The sequence below is a fragment of the Chaetodon auriga genome, chromosome 7 (assembly GCF_051107435.1).
Source record: "Chaetodon auriga isolate fChaAug3 chromosome 7, fChaAug3.hap1, whole genome shotgun sequence".
Classification (NCBI taxonomy): domain Eukaryota; kingdom Metazoa; phylum Chordata; class Actinopteri; order Chaetodontiformes; family Chaetodontidae; genus Chaetodon; species Chaetodon auriga.
The window spans coordinates 15,711,094-15,725,131 of record NC_135080.1 but is presented as its reverse complement, the minus strand read 5'-3'; the positions used below and the strand labels follow the sequence as shown (position 1 = coordinate 15,725,131).

Genomic DNA, 14,038 nt, shown 5'->3' with positions numbered 1-14,038 from the left:
CTTAATATTCACCGTGTCCCTCACTCCATTACACGAAGGCAGTATTGGTCTTTCTTCATAGCTTTCACATCATGTTTCCTCCCCTCACTCGAGTCCCTCCATCGGGCACAAACAGCCGCAACCACGCCTCCATCTGGAGTGAGGAAACTGGCAGTTTGCAACTCCATATTTGACACCACACTCAACCAACTGTCCCTTCTGTCCTCAAAGGGATCCACAGCTGCATTGACAGATAACGGGAGGAGCGAAGGTTGGCAATGATGACAAATAAAAGCTTTGGGATTAGATTGGTGTACCATAAATTACCATCCATTCAGAATGAGAGTATATACAGAGTCATGGTCAAGGTGATGGTTTATCACCCGCGCTGGCGTATGAAAAATGGGTAGAATTACATCTGTCTTTCACAGCTGTGGTCTCACAGAGAACATATATCACTCGTTCATTACATATCCAGGACATTACAGCACGAACACCACTGCTTCTGCAGCTGTGTTTTACTGTATTTTCCCTCTGCCGCCTTCTCTAAACCATTAAATCAGATGCAGACTCTGCTGTGCTGCACAGAAGACTTAATGATTTGGATGGAAGCCCTCCTCCTGGCTTTTAAGCTGTCTCTCTGTATGACATGCAGTTTCATCATTACCTTCTGCATAAAAAGTTACTGCCCACTGTGATCTGACTTACGGGCGAGCAGGAACATTAGTTATTATACATTATAGTAAATTCAGCGTTTAGATATAGATACTGTTTGTGGTGTGTGTCCAAAAGGTGAAGAGCAACACAGATTCCAAAAAAGTTTGGATGCTTTTATGATTTTATGAGGTGTTTGTGAGCCCATGTAGCATGATTCATACCCAACCATGATACTATCACCTGTTACCACTGAACCTGTTTACCTGTGGAATGTTCCAAACAGGTGTTTTTGGAGCATTCCACATCTTTTCCTGTCTTAAGTTGCTCCTGTCCCAACTTCTTTGAAACATATTGCTGCATCAAATTCAGAAATCTATTTTATATCTTTGTATTTCATTTGAGTATATGTCAAAAGGGATAACAAATATATCACACTGTTACATTTGTGATTTACATGGTGTCCCAGTTTTTTTGGAATCTGGGTTGTACAGTACAAAGAAACGTCTTTCCGCAGGAGAAAAACATTATAATGCAATATAAAAGACTTTCTCTCAGGCCACAGCTGGTGGAGCTGGATGTCATTCTGTGTTCCCTGTTCGCTCTGACCTACATACACAGAAGGTTCCTTGCAAAACAAGATATCCACTGTATGAAAAGAAGGTGACACCTACTGCTGACATGATTAAATGGCCGCTGGCATGAAAGCAAAACAGTTTCTGGAACTAAATCAAAGACTCGGAGTGTCTTAAGGCTTTCGGTGCTTTTGAAAAACAGAATGATTTTCAGGTCACATTTGATTGTTTTAAATAGTTATGTGGCAGATATTAAAATAACCAAAATCCCTCATTGCTTCATGTCAGGCTAAAAATGGGTCTGGAGCTGGTCCCACAGGGAATTAGTCGCTGGAACGTTGGAAGTGGAACATCCTGTTCCCATTGTCACCAAAAAAAATCTGACGTGAATTATCAGCATTTATTTCACCTGCCTCTCATGAAGTCAGTAATAGCGGGAAGGCTACTATGCACAGGAATAACTGCATCGCACAAAGGAGCAACATAGAAAACATGTCACACCTCCTACTGACTACTCAGTGTGTTTAATGTGTGGCCACATTATTTGTTCTTCTCCCCATGTGGACAAAAACAAAGTGCTCAACAAGGCACAAAGGAAGTAGCTCTGACATTGTCTGCTCTGTGTTACGCACTTTCCACCTGTTGATCTTTTAGCTCCCCCGTCATTGCTCTGTTGCCATGGAGACCCTAGAAGAAAAATGGGGGCAGAGCGATGAAATTGGGCCTCATAGTAGGAGGCTACACCGGATATGTATCATCGCTGTCCTCCCACCGGCTTTGTCCCCGAAGTGGAAGAAAATGCTTTTAGAAGCCACAACGGCGAAGACGCAGCTTTTCATTCAGTCTGAGGAGCTCCAGACCATCTGACTGCAGCAAAGCCCACAGAGCACATTCAGACAATGGCAAGGGGAGAGAGGGGGACGGCAGGAAGGACGATGTGAACTGACAACACCAAAATATGATCCGGGGGGGGAATTTATATAGGAAGTGAGGGGGACAAGGAAATATATATTATAATTAGGATCATGGGTCAAAATTAGTACTGAAGTGCAATGCATGCTTTCTTCATCACCTGACCTCTCTTTGCTCACATCACAGTATGAGAGGTTACTGCCTAACAATCAAGTAAATATGGGTTATAATAACCTACTTGCACAGTCGGCCTATATGACCATTTTTCGGGCGAGGACGGGCCCGCCTCTCAGAGCCAATGCCACTGGCTCCTTCTGAAGATTTAAATCTTCAGAAACTGGCTACAAATATATTATTTCCATATAATGAAAAAGGCTAAATAGTTTCCTGAATCAGCTGGGCAGTGAAGTTTTTAACAGAAATGACTCATTTGAGAGAAAATAGTGAATTTGCTGGGGACTATTGCAGATGAATACACATTTGGTGCTGTCAGTATTTCAGCAGCAGGATGGTGTAAGTGTATGATGACTCAAAATAAACTGCATTGTGATGAAGGAGCAGATCCATCATTAGCGATATTTTTGCATTTAGCTCATGAATTACTCGACTTACTTGATTGAGAGCTTTTAAGCTTTTTTTTTTTTTTTTTTTGACGAGCAGCCTTGTTGTTGCTGTGTTCATTGAGTGTTTCAAGCTCTCAACAGCAGCCCCCAAATTCAGAAGAAGAAACCAAAAACCCAGAAGGAGGACCTTTGGCAGTGGGACATTTAGAGAAAATACAAGAAAACTTTTGCTTTTATTGTTAAATGTGTTTTTTTTAGTACTGACTCCCAAGCTCTAATTTGCTTATTATTATAAAACAAAGATGTTGTTAAAAACACTTAAAGGCACAGTTCACATTAAAATGAGTCAGAATGCTTCCTCAGATCTGTTGTCATTATTCATTTCACTTATCATTTCACTTATTTGAGCTCTATATTTGTCAAAAACAAACAAACAAGCAATCTTGAATTACTTATTTTTGAAAAGTTTCAAAGTTTTAATGAACTGTCGTGAACGTCCAAAGAGCCAAAAGAGGGCCATCTCATAAATGTGCAAAACCCCTACTGACAACCAGCGATCAATGCTGCTGATCAATGAGGACTGATGTGATCAGAGTGGAGCTGTTGGGGGCGGATGAATCAGCAGGAGACGAAGCTCCAGACAGGATCGATTCCTCCCGCCTGAGAAATCGACTCTCCCCCACAGCTCAAACTGGAGTTTAACGCACATCACAGCTCACGTTGAATATTAACATTAAATATCATCACAAACGCTTTTATAAAGACACATTAGAAGAGAAGCTGAAGAGAAGCTGGGCTCCTGTAATTCCTTAAATGTCTCCTTTTACAACATTATTGAGACAACAGTGGGCCAAATGTTTCATCAGTGTGAAAGACAAAATTGTGGGCTAAAATTTTAAAGGACCATCTGAAGTACTGATCTCAATAAAAACATAACCTGATTATAAAGAAGTGAAAAGTTTTTAAAGTCAAATGTAGTTAAATACGAGAACATGGAAGAAACAGCTGTAGCAGGTCTGAAGCTGGAGATGTTTTAATTGGGTTTATTAAAAAGCAGCCTGTGGTCTTTAATACGAGCAAAGATGTATTCTCGGCCCGTTAAATGGACGACCAGCATGTGCACATTTTGTTGCATTTGAACATTTTGACTTTGGCGTGCATGTTCCTGTTGGCGCCTTTCTCCAACTACAATTAATATTGCTTTTTAGAAAAATCCTATTTGAGGTGAACTTGTTCATTATTTACTTTTTGATGAATACATTTCCTGCACAATCCCCAGCAGACAGACAAATTTTCCACAGCGCCGCTCCTATCAACTGGCAGACAGGCCCAGCTGTTAATACGAGCTAATCTCTGTGTCTAACGCCCGAGGCTGGTGCGCGCCTCGCTCCTCTCTGTCGGAGGTGCTCTGCTGGTCCTGAAGGGATTTTTTTGGGAGTGGGGGGGTTAAGCTGGCATTTATTGTCTGCGGCTAACAGAGGATGTTCACGACACACACCAGTACACACACGGGCAGCATTCTGGCTTGTCTCCCAGTTGGCTTCATTAAATAACATATTGTCAGATCGACTTAACTGACAACTAAGTTGTGTGTGTCTGAGGGGGAGACAGCAGGAGTCACTTCTGCATCTGTTACTGAGTCACCGTCTTTTAAAAGGAAGTAGACCAACAGAGCAGAGGCTGATACACACAGCAACTCTGCTGTCGGCTTCTCCACACACTGAAACACACTCGTATGGATCAGGTCTGTGTTGTGTTGAAGTCTGGTGGATTTGTGTCTCCTCTTCCCCTGTATTACTTTTTTTTCCCATTAACATGAAGCATTCATGTTCAAGTCTGAGGCGGAGGTCATGATGAACTGACAGAACTCGATATTGTGTTCAAAGCTTGTGCCCTATTCATTAACTCCAGTAAACTGCTCACTGAGTGTGTGCCAAAACACACACACAACAACACAGAACACAACAACAGAGGTGTTCACAAGTTTAAAACCGAATCAGTGCTGAACGTCGGGACACATGAGTGGTGACACGTTCGCTTACCGGTGCACATACCGAAGTGAATTTGAACGGTGATGCTTAGCTAAGGGGAAAAGTTATGAACCACACAGTCAGTGACTATGAATCTTTGCACTTAGCTGAATAAAGTGACTCAAATTAGCTAAATCATTCATGAATTCTACCTCTCTCTCTCACACACACACACACACACACACACACACACACACATACATAAACACACATAAGCTGCCACAGAAACTCATTACATCAGCAACAACAACAAGACAAGCCATTTGAAGCGAGTACAATGATGGTGTCAGAGCAGAGGGTTATTATGGGGGTGAATTGCTGCTGAGTAAGAGCTCCTCTGCCCTTTTTGACATTATACTGTGGATGGTGGCACAACTTGCCGCTCCATTAAGATATAAATAGCAACAAGGGCAGACAAAAAGCAATAAAAAAGCACCTAAACTGAACCACAGGGATAAATGTAATGACTTCTTTTCTATCCAGGACAGAGAGGGAAGTTTCACCGCCAGACTCGAGGAAAATTAAAGAGCCAATGACACGGAGATAAGAGCCCTCTTCATGATGAGTGGTGGCAATAAAATAAGAAATATGGGCTGCAGATATGTGAGCAGTCAGGAATGCTTGAAAAATGCAGCAACAGATTAGACTGTAGTTAAGGAAGCGGGAATGAAGACGCGGAGATGAATCATGGCTGTAGTCAGATTTATAATGTTTACACAGCGGCTGGCAGAGATGTGTTTACACGTTACCCGCAGAATGAGTTATGTGCTGTAACCAACTGTCTTTAGCTGAGTTCTAACTTGCTGACATGTTCACAGTGACAGTGCTAGCATGCTGCCAGGTAAAATGTTTGACCATGTTCACCATCTTAGTTAGCATCTTAGCACGCTGACATTTGTTAATGAACACGAAGTACAGATGAGACTCTAAGGTTTCAGGTATTTGGTCATGAACTAAAGGACACAGTGAAATTTTTTGACTTGACGGTGGAGATAGAGGAAAAGTTAAAGTGAAACTAAATCTAATACACGACTTTCAGCTCACATTATGGACCCATGGATGACTGCAGCAATCGATATGTAGAGCATGAGCACTCAGTGTTGCGCTGCTCATCTGTATCATCCGTATGAATCAGACCTCACTAATCCATCACACCACCACCTCCTCACCTGCATCCCACAGATCTAAAGGCCAGGTGATGTGTGATATGGAAATGACCAAGGTGATTGGCTACGAGCCCTCCTGTTCAAAGGCAGCGCGGTCCGCCTGGTGACATCTGAGGACATCAACATGAATAGCAGTGATAGCTCAGTGATAATAGCTCAAACGAGTCTCTCTTTTGCCGATGGGAAGCTGCCGTATCAAAGGTACTGGCAGGGTTATAAGCAGCCTGTTACCAAAGTAACATCCCTGCTTTCATCAAACCGTCAATAAGTGATTACATGAGGATGCACACCTTTTCCTCTGCAAACGATGCAACAGTTTGATGCTGTTTACCGTCTGTTTCCCAAGTTGAAAACTGCTCCAACTGACGTACATGCTCACGAGATGCCTCGCAATCTATAAGACACATTTTCCATCACACTTCAGATGCACTGCTAAAGGTACATGGTCAGAAATATTCTAATTTATATCGTGGAGTGTAATGGGCATTGTAGCCTCTAGGGGGTGCTAGTGTGGCTTTAGGTAGATTTCAGTATCATTAACAGTGATTTCGATAACAATACTGAGGTATTTTGAGTGCAACAATGAGAGGAAGAGAAGAATAGAAAATAAAGTAAAGAGACATAAAGGAGAATGACATTTATTATTACACTTATTATATTACAGTAATTAGAGACTCTTTAAGAGGACGCTCTGTTTTCACAGTGATGATACGGTCTTAGTCTTTCTCCACACTTGGTTTCAACTGAAGTCTTTATCATTTTGGGGGAAAAACGCGCTGTCTTGAACATCTTTAAAGCAATCGCACTCGTATCGATGCGATACACTCAGTTTGTCAATCGATCAGCAGCACTTATCAAGCAAAACTGTGTCTGGTTCCCATGTGTCAAGTGTGAGGATTTGCTCTGTCTTATATTGAATTAAATTGAATCTGAATCAATGAAGGAGGACCTGGAATTTTTTGGGGAACGCCAGCTCAGGCCATAGGGATGATTATCTGAACAACACAACTCACTGAGGGCAACAAAAGTGCTTCAGTAAATAGAGCACTAAAAATAAGTCCCTCTGAAGAAAGAGGATAATAGAGCCCATTGATTCACACTCTCTCTCTCTCTCTCACACACACACACACACACACACACACACACACAATATATATATATATAATATATTGAACCATATTCCTTGTGGCTGCTATCTCCCCTCGGACTAACAAGGCAGGGATATCAAAGAGACCAAAGGCTGGTGATGAGCTCTGAGCTCTGCTTAATTGGATGCAGCTCAGGCTGTATCTGTAGCAGCCGAGCGAATGGCCCTAGGAGACAAAAGCTGACCACCAAACACACACGCAGAAACTCCTTTTCTCGCAATTAGAATGACGGCTTGAGGACTCAGCTTTGTTTACTTTCACTGTAAGGAAGTGGATTTTTTTTTTTTTTAATGCAACAGCTTGTGTGCAGGGCGACTGCCACATCCAGCCTGACTGGAAGACAAAATGTGTCTTATACCAAATGACACATTCTACTAGAGAGGTAAAATATCTGCCAAGTGCAAGATCATTGAACTTATTTCCAAAGCAAATCAACTAATTTCAAGAATACAGCTGAAGTGCATTGAGCTCTTTGACACTGGGCCAGTAAATCATACGTCAACATGCTGAAATTTTAGCATTAAGACTGGAAACAGGGGACAAAGTTAGCCTGGCTCTGTCCAATGGTGACAAAATCTGTCTATATGCCCTCTACAGCTCACTCATTAACATGTTTTATCTGCGTTGTTAAATCCATACAAAAAAAAAGAAGCATCACTATGATGTTTGCCTCGAGGAAGTGACCACAACTGGTGGTGACTTCCTGAAGTCTTGTCATCACTGTGAGATTGAAGGGCACCCACTGGAAACCATTTTTAGGACATAACTGCTCCTGGCCAAGAAATAATCCCACACATAACCCCTCTAAAACCAAGCGATTATGTCGATTTTTACATGTCAGTTTTTGTGCAGATCAAACAAATAAGATTTAACTTGTTAATTAGTGAGTTTTAGAGGTGCTTGTAGGCAGATTTTGTTAGCTTTGGACAGAGCCAGGATAGCTGTTTCCCCATGTTTCCAGTCTTTATGCTAAGATAAGATGAATGCTGACTGATTCATATTAAGCATACAGAGATGAGAGTATCAGTCTTCTCACGTAAGTCTTGGCAATAACTCGAATAATCGTATTTCTGAAAAAGTCAGAGTCACTGGTGGTATCTGAAAATCACAGTGAGAAGCCTGAGGATGCAATATATGCTAATAAAACTGTGAAACAGAGCAGCGTGTGAGAGAGAAACCAGCATTACATGTTGAGAGAAGGAACAGCGATGGGCAAAACTCTCACCTGAGATCTAAAATTCATCATCACAAGGATCAGAAAGGCTCCGATCCATCACCGCTCTGACATGCTCTGTGCGAGCTTATTGAGTTAAGGCAGAACTATCTGCCGCAGAAACAGCTAAATTACTTCAGTGGCTCCTCAGAGATATCGCCTCTTTCACCACCTTCAGTCCCGCATCCCCTCTCCAAATAACAGCAAAATAGAAATTACACCCCGCGTTCATAATGCCGGGGCTGTAAACTTCACTTCAGTCCACAGATTCTGCTATGATCCACTGCTTTCATATAGCTGAATCGCTGAGCAACCCAGCAAGAGCTCCCTAGACTTGCTTCATGACAGACGGCTGTTTTGTGCTGCCACAGCCCTATTGTGTTGTAGAGCAAGTTACCAAATCCATCAGGGCAACACAACAGGCCTTTCAATAATGAATAAGCTCGAGACTGAGAGGCTAATAACTCTCAGAAAGGCTGGTGGCAGTGACTTACAACAGGACAGCTTACAGGCTGCCATCCAGAAAAGGTGCAGGCTGATATTAAAACTCAGAGAGTTTAACAAATACAGTGGGTTTGTGTTCCCCTGGTGCCCGCCGCTGTGGCTTGCATTTGATTCCTGCAGTGTAAAACACAGCCGAGGAGGGGGGCTAAGTCACAAAGCAGGATTAGCAACTTAGCCAGATAATTTAAAAAATGCTGCAAAGTGTCCTGAAACCAACAGGCATGACCGTGTGTTAATCCTAAACCTACTATTGGAGTTTAATTTTATAGATTCTGCTTAGTTTTTGCTCTAATCCTGCTTTATGAACGGCGCCCCAGGTTTGACACAGAATAGAGATTAAAAAAAAGAGTGAAAGAGAAGAGAATGAGTACATGACACTCATTTACAACATTATTTCTTCACTAAGCTCCAAAACCAGGTCTTCACTCTCTTTAAGAAGAGATCCATAGCTTCCCTCACTCTGCTCTTGCTTTCTTCCCCTCACCCCCTTTCTTTCTCTTTAATCCTTCCTTCCCAGCTCATTTCTCCTTCTTTGCCCCTATCTTTCTTCGATCTCTCCTCCTTCTCCTTTCTCACTGGACCATCTGTGTTGTGACGCATGTGGAGGACAGGGGACGCAAACCAGCACAGAGCCCAGCCAATCAGGTCATTTACCAAATCTCAATTGACTGCTGCTCCAGTTTCCATGGAGAAGAAACAACCAGCGGGAGAGGACGGAGGCAAAAATCAATGATTCCCCCTCGGGGCCCGGCTTGGGGCCCGTGCTGGACTTGAGATCTGGTGCGTAAGAAGGATAAAGCTTGAGTGAATGTTGTTGTTTCAGGATTTCACAGCAGAATAGAACTGTGGGCACCATGATAAAGGAGATTTTTCTCCCTCTTAGCATGAAAAATATGAACCCCCCCACCCCCACCCCCACCCCAACCTCCCCTGCATGTATTGTCCAGCCTCAGCTCAGGCTGTGTGACAACACCAGAGCGCAGTGGAGCAGGCCGCAGAGGTAACAAACTGCAGCTGCTTTCTATTCTGGGGCTTGAAACCAGGACATCCAAGGAGACTACGATCAGGTCCCTGGCGGAATGCTCCACTAAAAGGCTTCAGTCCTGACTGCACGCCACCAGCATGCTCACCTGTGCATGCCTTCCACCGTCATGCATACCAGCATGCATACACCAGATAAGTCAACGCACTGCATGCACACTCGCATGTAAACACAAGGGGGGATGTGGCTGCCACCTGTTGGCGATTCTGCTAAAACTCACCCAGTCACCTTGCCATTTCCCCTCCGAGGTGCTGCAGCAGACTCATTTATCCTCTCTGCTGCTGGCGGATGCTCTCTTTCACCCCAGTCTGACTCACAGGCCTGGCTGCCTATTGAGCCACTGAGGCTCAGACACACTACATTTGTTGTAGAGCTCAAATGATTTTTTTTGCAATGCAGCAGAAGAGCAGTTTAGGCGGAGATCAGCAAAGTGCTGTTGAATAAAAGAGGGCTGCTTCAGAGCTTAAACGTCCTTGAACAGGTGAGAGTAAAAACAATGCAGCACATGAATAGGTCAGCTTCAGGGACACGTACAATAATGCCTGCATGGAGATGGTTTATCTCTATTAGACGTCATCCTTGTCGTCCTTTGTTATTTCACACCAATGGAAGTCATCTTCTAATGGAGTACAAATGAAACCCAGCAATGTTATTCAACTGAAACAATCCTATTTCCATATCAGTCATTCCCTGAAACTCTGGGGTCTCCTGATCTGCCATGACATACACCTGAAGGACAGGTAGGAAACAACACTTTGCAAACTTCCACCAAATGAAACTGTACTGCTGACCAAGTCTAAAGATGATGAAGGGAGGAAGGCCATGAGAGGCAGCTGAAAGCTCAATACAAGCCAATGAGTGGACCTTCGATGCTCAGATCTATTTTGTGTTTGGTTCAGTATCTGGTGCATAACGTGGAGTAAAAAGACAGGTAGCATTGCGCTGGTGCCAGCGTCACCCAGATGGACATAAATAACTTTAAGAGATGCGGTGGAATCTGCAACAGAACGGCTCTCATCCTATTCATGGCTGTCCAGATGTTCCAGTTAATGAATGCGGAGTGGAGACTGGCCTGATCATCAGTGTCCCAGATGTTAATAGCCTCACCCATGCTTGAGTTTTTACCTCAGTACGCATGCCAATCAGAGCACAGCACAGAAATGCATTCAACATGACTAAAGGAGCTGCGGAAAACTTTGCACTACTTTTGGTTTGGCAAAAACAAAATGAACAAATAAGCGCCACAATGTCCACGATACAACAACTCGCACAGTACATGGACATACTCTCTCTCTCTCACACACACAACCACACAAGTCTATCGTCTTTACTCGCATCTCTCTGCTGCCGCTCTTTCCTCCTGTTGCCACAGCAACGCAGCACTCATCTCCATGTCTCATTGACTGCACATGCTCCCTTGGAAAAAAAAAAAAAAGGTCCAACAGCAGGGAGCGATAACGCACTCACACATACCGTCATCTGTACTGTACGGAGGGACATGCATAAACACACAGATGCAGTCTGATCACACTCGTCATCCGAGGTGAGCCCTGATTGGCTTCAGCGGGGGGACGATGAGTTGTAGTAGTTGATATGTAATAGGAGATAAAAAAAAAATGACAATGGATGCAGAAACAGAAAGAAACACCAAACTGAAATAACCCCTAACCAAAGACAAATAATAAACAAATGCTGTATAAAGTGTTCTCTGGATGATGCAGTTGTGTTTAATGCGACCTAAAAAACAAACACGCAACCCTCGGATCTACTACTTGTTAGTCCTCTACTCAGTATCTGATCCTCAGACGCAGACTGCTCAGTGTCAGTCCTGTGCTCACACAGGTCAACGGCATTAAAAACTAAACGTGCTCATACCTCACAGTTGCGTCCGGTGAAGCCTTGGCTGCACGTACAGGTGTACTCCCAGGTGTCCTCTGGCCTGCCGGCGGACGGCAGGGCCAGGCAGAAGCCCCCGTTGAGGCAGGGTCGGCCTTCGCAGGGGTCCGGGCGAGGTGTGGCCTGGGTCGGGGTGGGCTCGGCAGGGGCCGGGGTGTCCGGGGCCAGCTGGAAGGACGAGGGGACAGCCCCGATGCTGCTGCTGCTGCAGCTGCTGCTCAGGAGCAAGAGGAGAAGCAGGGGGGGCATGAAGCTCCGTGCAATCTGTGTGGGACGGCAGCAGGGAGCTGCCGGCACACTGCACACACTCATCCTCATCCTGATCCTCTTCCTCTGGTTTCTTCTCTTTTCTTTTGTTGTTGTTGTTGTTGTTGTTGTTGTTGCTGCGTGTGTGTGTGTCTTTGTCCTCTTTCCTCAGAGCTCAAGCTGCTGCTGTTAGTGCCGGCCGAGCTCAGCAGTAACTGAGGTGTGTGTGTGAGAGAGGAGGAGGAGGAGGAGGAGGAGGAGGCTGTTAGGATGTTGAGCCTGAGCTGTATGCAGGCAGAATGACTGAGAGCAGACTGGCTGATGGTGTGGACGCAGAGAAGGTAGGGATGCGGGAGGAGAAGGGGAGGGCTCTCCGTTCTTATTTGTCTCCGAGTCACAGTGACGATGATAGCTGACGACACACGCCGCCCCTACACACCCCCACCACCACCACCTTCATACATACTCCCTCTCTGTCTCCTGGCATCTCTCACATACACACTGAGCGGAGTCGCAGGAGAAGCTCTGCACCCTCCTCATTTAGAGTCTCATCATCCATAACCTCTCCTTGAAGCCCGGCTTTCAAGGAGGGAGAGAGGGAGGAGGCTGTAGTTGGGGAAGACGGAGGAAGAGGAGGAGCAGAAGGAGGGGTGGTGGTGGTGGTGGTGGTGGAGAAAATCCTCAGCTTCGCCATAAGATTAGCTGCTTTCCAGTGATAACAGACAGCATTACCACAAGGGAGATGATGCTCTCCGCAGTCCTGAAACAGCAGACTCATGCTGAAGGAGGGAGTCAACAAAAACTTATGTCTGAAATTATTCAGAAAACAGGGTCAAAGAGGTCAGAGATCAGCCTGCTTTCATTCACCGGACGCTCATCGTGTGATAACTAAGGTGACCGCTCCAGCCTCCTGCATCACAAAAGCAGGAGATAGCTGACTCATTATGGGCACAAAAGGACAAAGAGACTTGTTCTGGGTTGTCGGTTTGCAGCTTTCTCAGAGTTACATACAATTACTTCACTTGTGTGATCAATCACTGCCAGGACGAGTCTGTTCTGTAGTCTGTTGCACATTTGTAAGAGACAGTTACATGTTCACAAATATGGATCAGAATTCTGTTTTGGGGTGGATTTTCCCTCGAGTACACAAAGTCCCTAATCTGATGCAACGCTTCTTTGTTAGCAGTCCTGCAGTGGGTGGTCACAGGGTCTTTTATTTGACTGAATAACCTTTTGTAGATCAATGGTTTTTCAAGGATGCTTAGCTTTAAAAGGGGCACCATGTTACCAGTCGGTCGCACTCGTGCTCCTTTGAGAAAATTGCTCAAGTGAGTTTGAGCATTTACAATGCAGGGACGGAGGGTTTTATAACAGATGATATAGTGCTGCATTATGAGAACATTTCTGAGGCTATATTCAAAGGATAGTTTCACAATAGTCTTTAAGAAATGGGTGCCCATATGAACATTAAGACAGTTTTAGCTGTAATCGTCCCCCCTGTTAATGCTGGACATCAAAGGATCTTTTCTTAATATGCTTCCAATGTCAGAGGTGGAGGACAAAACTCCCTCCTTGTGTTTCACTGTGTCTCTGCTGAGCTGCAGTGGAGGTATGGAAGTCTGTACTAAAAGCACTAAGTTTGGAAGATACCCGCTTGATTTAATTAACTGTTAAAGCCTCCTATTAGCTTGGGATATACTGTATTAATGCTTTTTAGTGGCCGGTATGAACAGGAGGAATTGAAGCTCACAGCAGGGGAAAACTGTGTCAATGTGCATATGAATATTGTTTTAAGACTTTAAGATCTCCAAAAGGCAAAAAGACGAAACATTCTTTTGAACATTTTAAGCAAGGTTAGTGTATTAAATTTCATTTGTATGGTTTTAGAAGGGGAAAAATGAGCACCATACAGAAGTTTGGGCACTGTAAGGTTTGAGCTCTGTGATAAGATTCACCAAATGACAAGCAATGAGGAAAAAATGATACAAGCTAAATCAAAAGCATGTTTGCATACTGTTAGCAGCAAAATAAAGAGCTAAATGTGCAAGGATGCCAACATTTTCAGCCCCAACTGTATGAAGAACTAAGACTGAGCAAAAATGTCAACAGT

At 44.1% G+C, this 14,038-nt stretch overlaps 1 protein-coding gene across 1 annotated transcript in view; it reads right to left on the bottom strand.

Annotated features, from left to right (window-relative positions):
- The window catches only part of dner (delta/notch-like EGF repeat containing), a 52,609-nt gene extending 40,365 nt beyond the window's left edge, over nucleotides 1-12,244 (bottom strand). Inside the window, exon 1 of the mRNA XM_076734857.1 lies at nucleotides 11,662-12,244. Within this exon, the coding sequence (XP_076590972.1) occupies nucleotides 11,662-12,000 (339 nt within the window). The 5' untranslated portion in view covers nucleotides 12,001-12,244. The remainder of the gene's footprint in view (nucleotides 1-11,661) is intronic.
- Nucleotides 12,245-14,038: the final 1,794 nt, after the last annotated feature.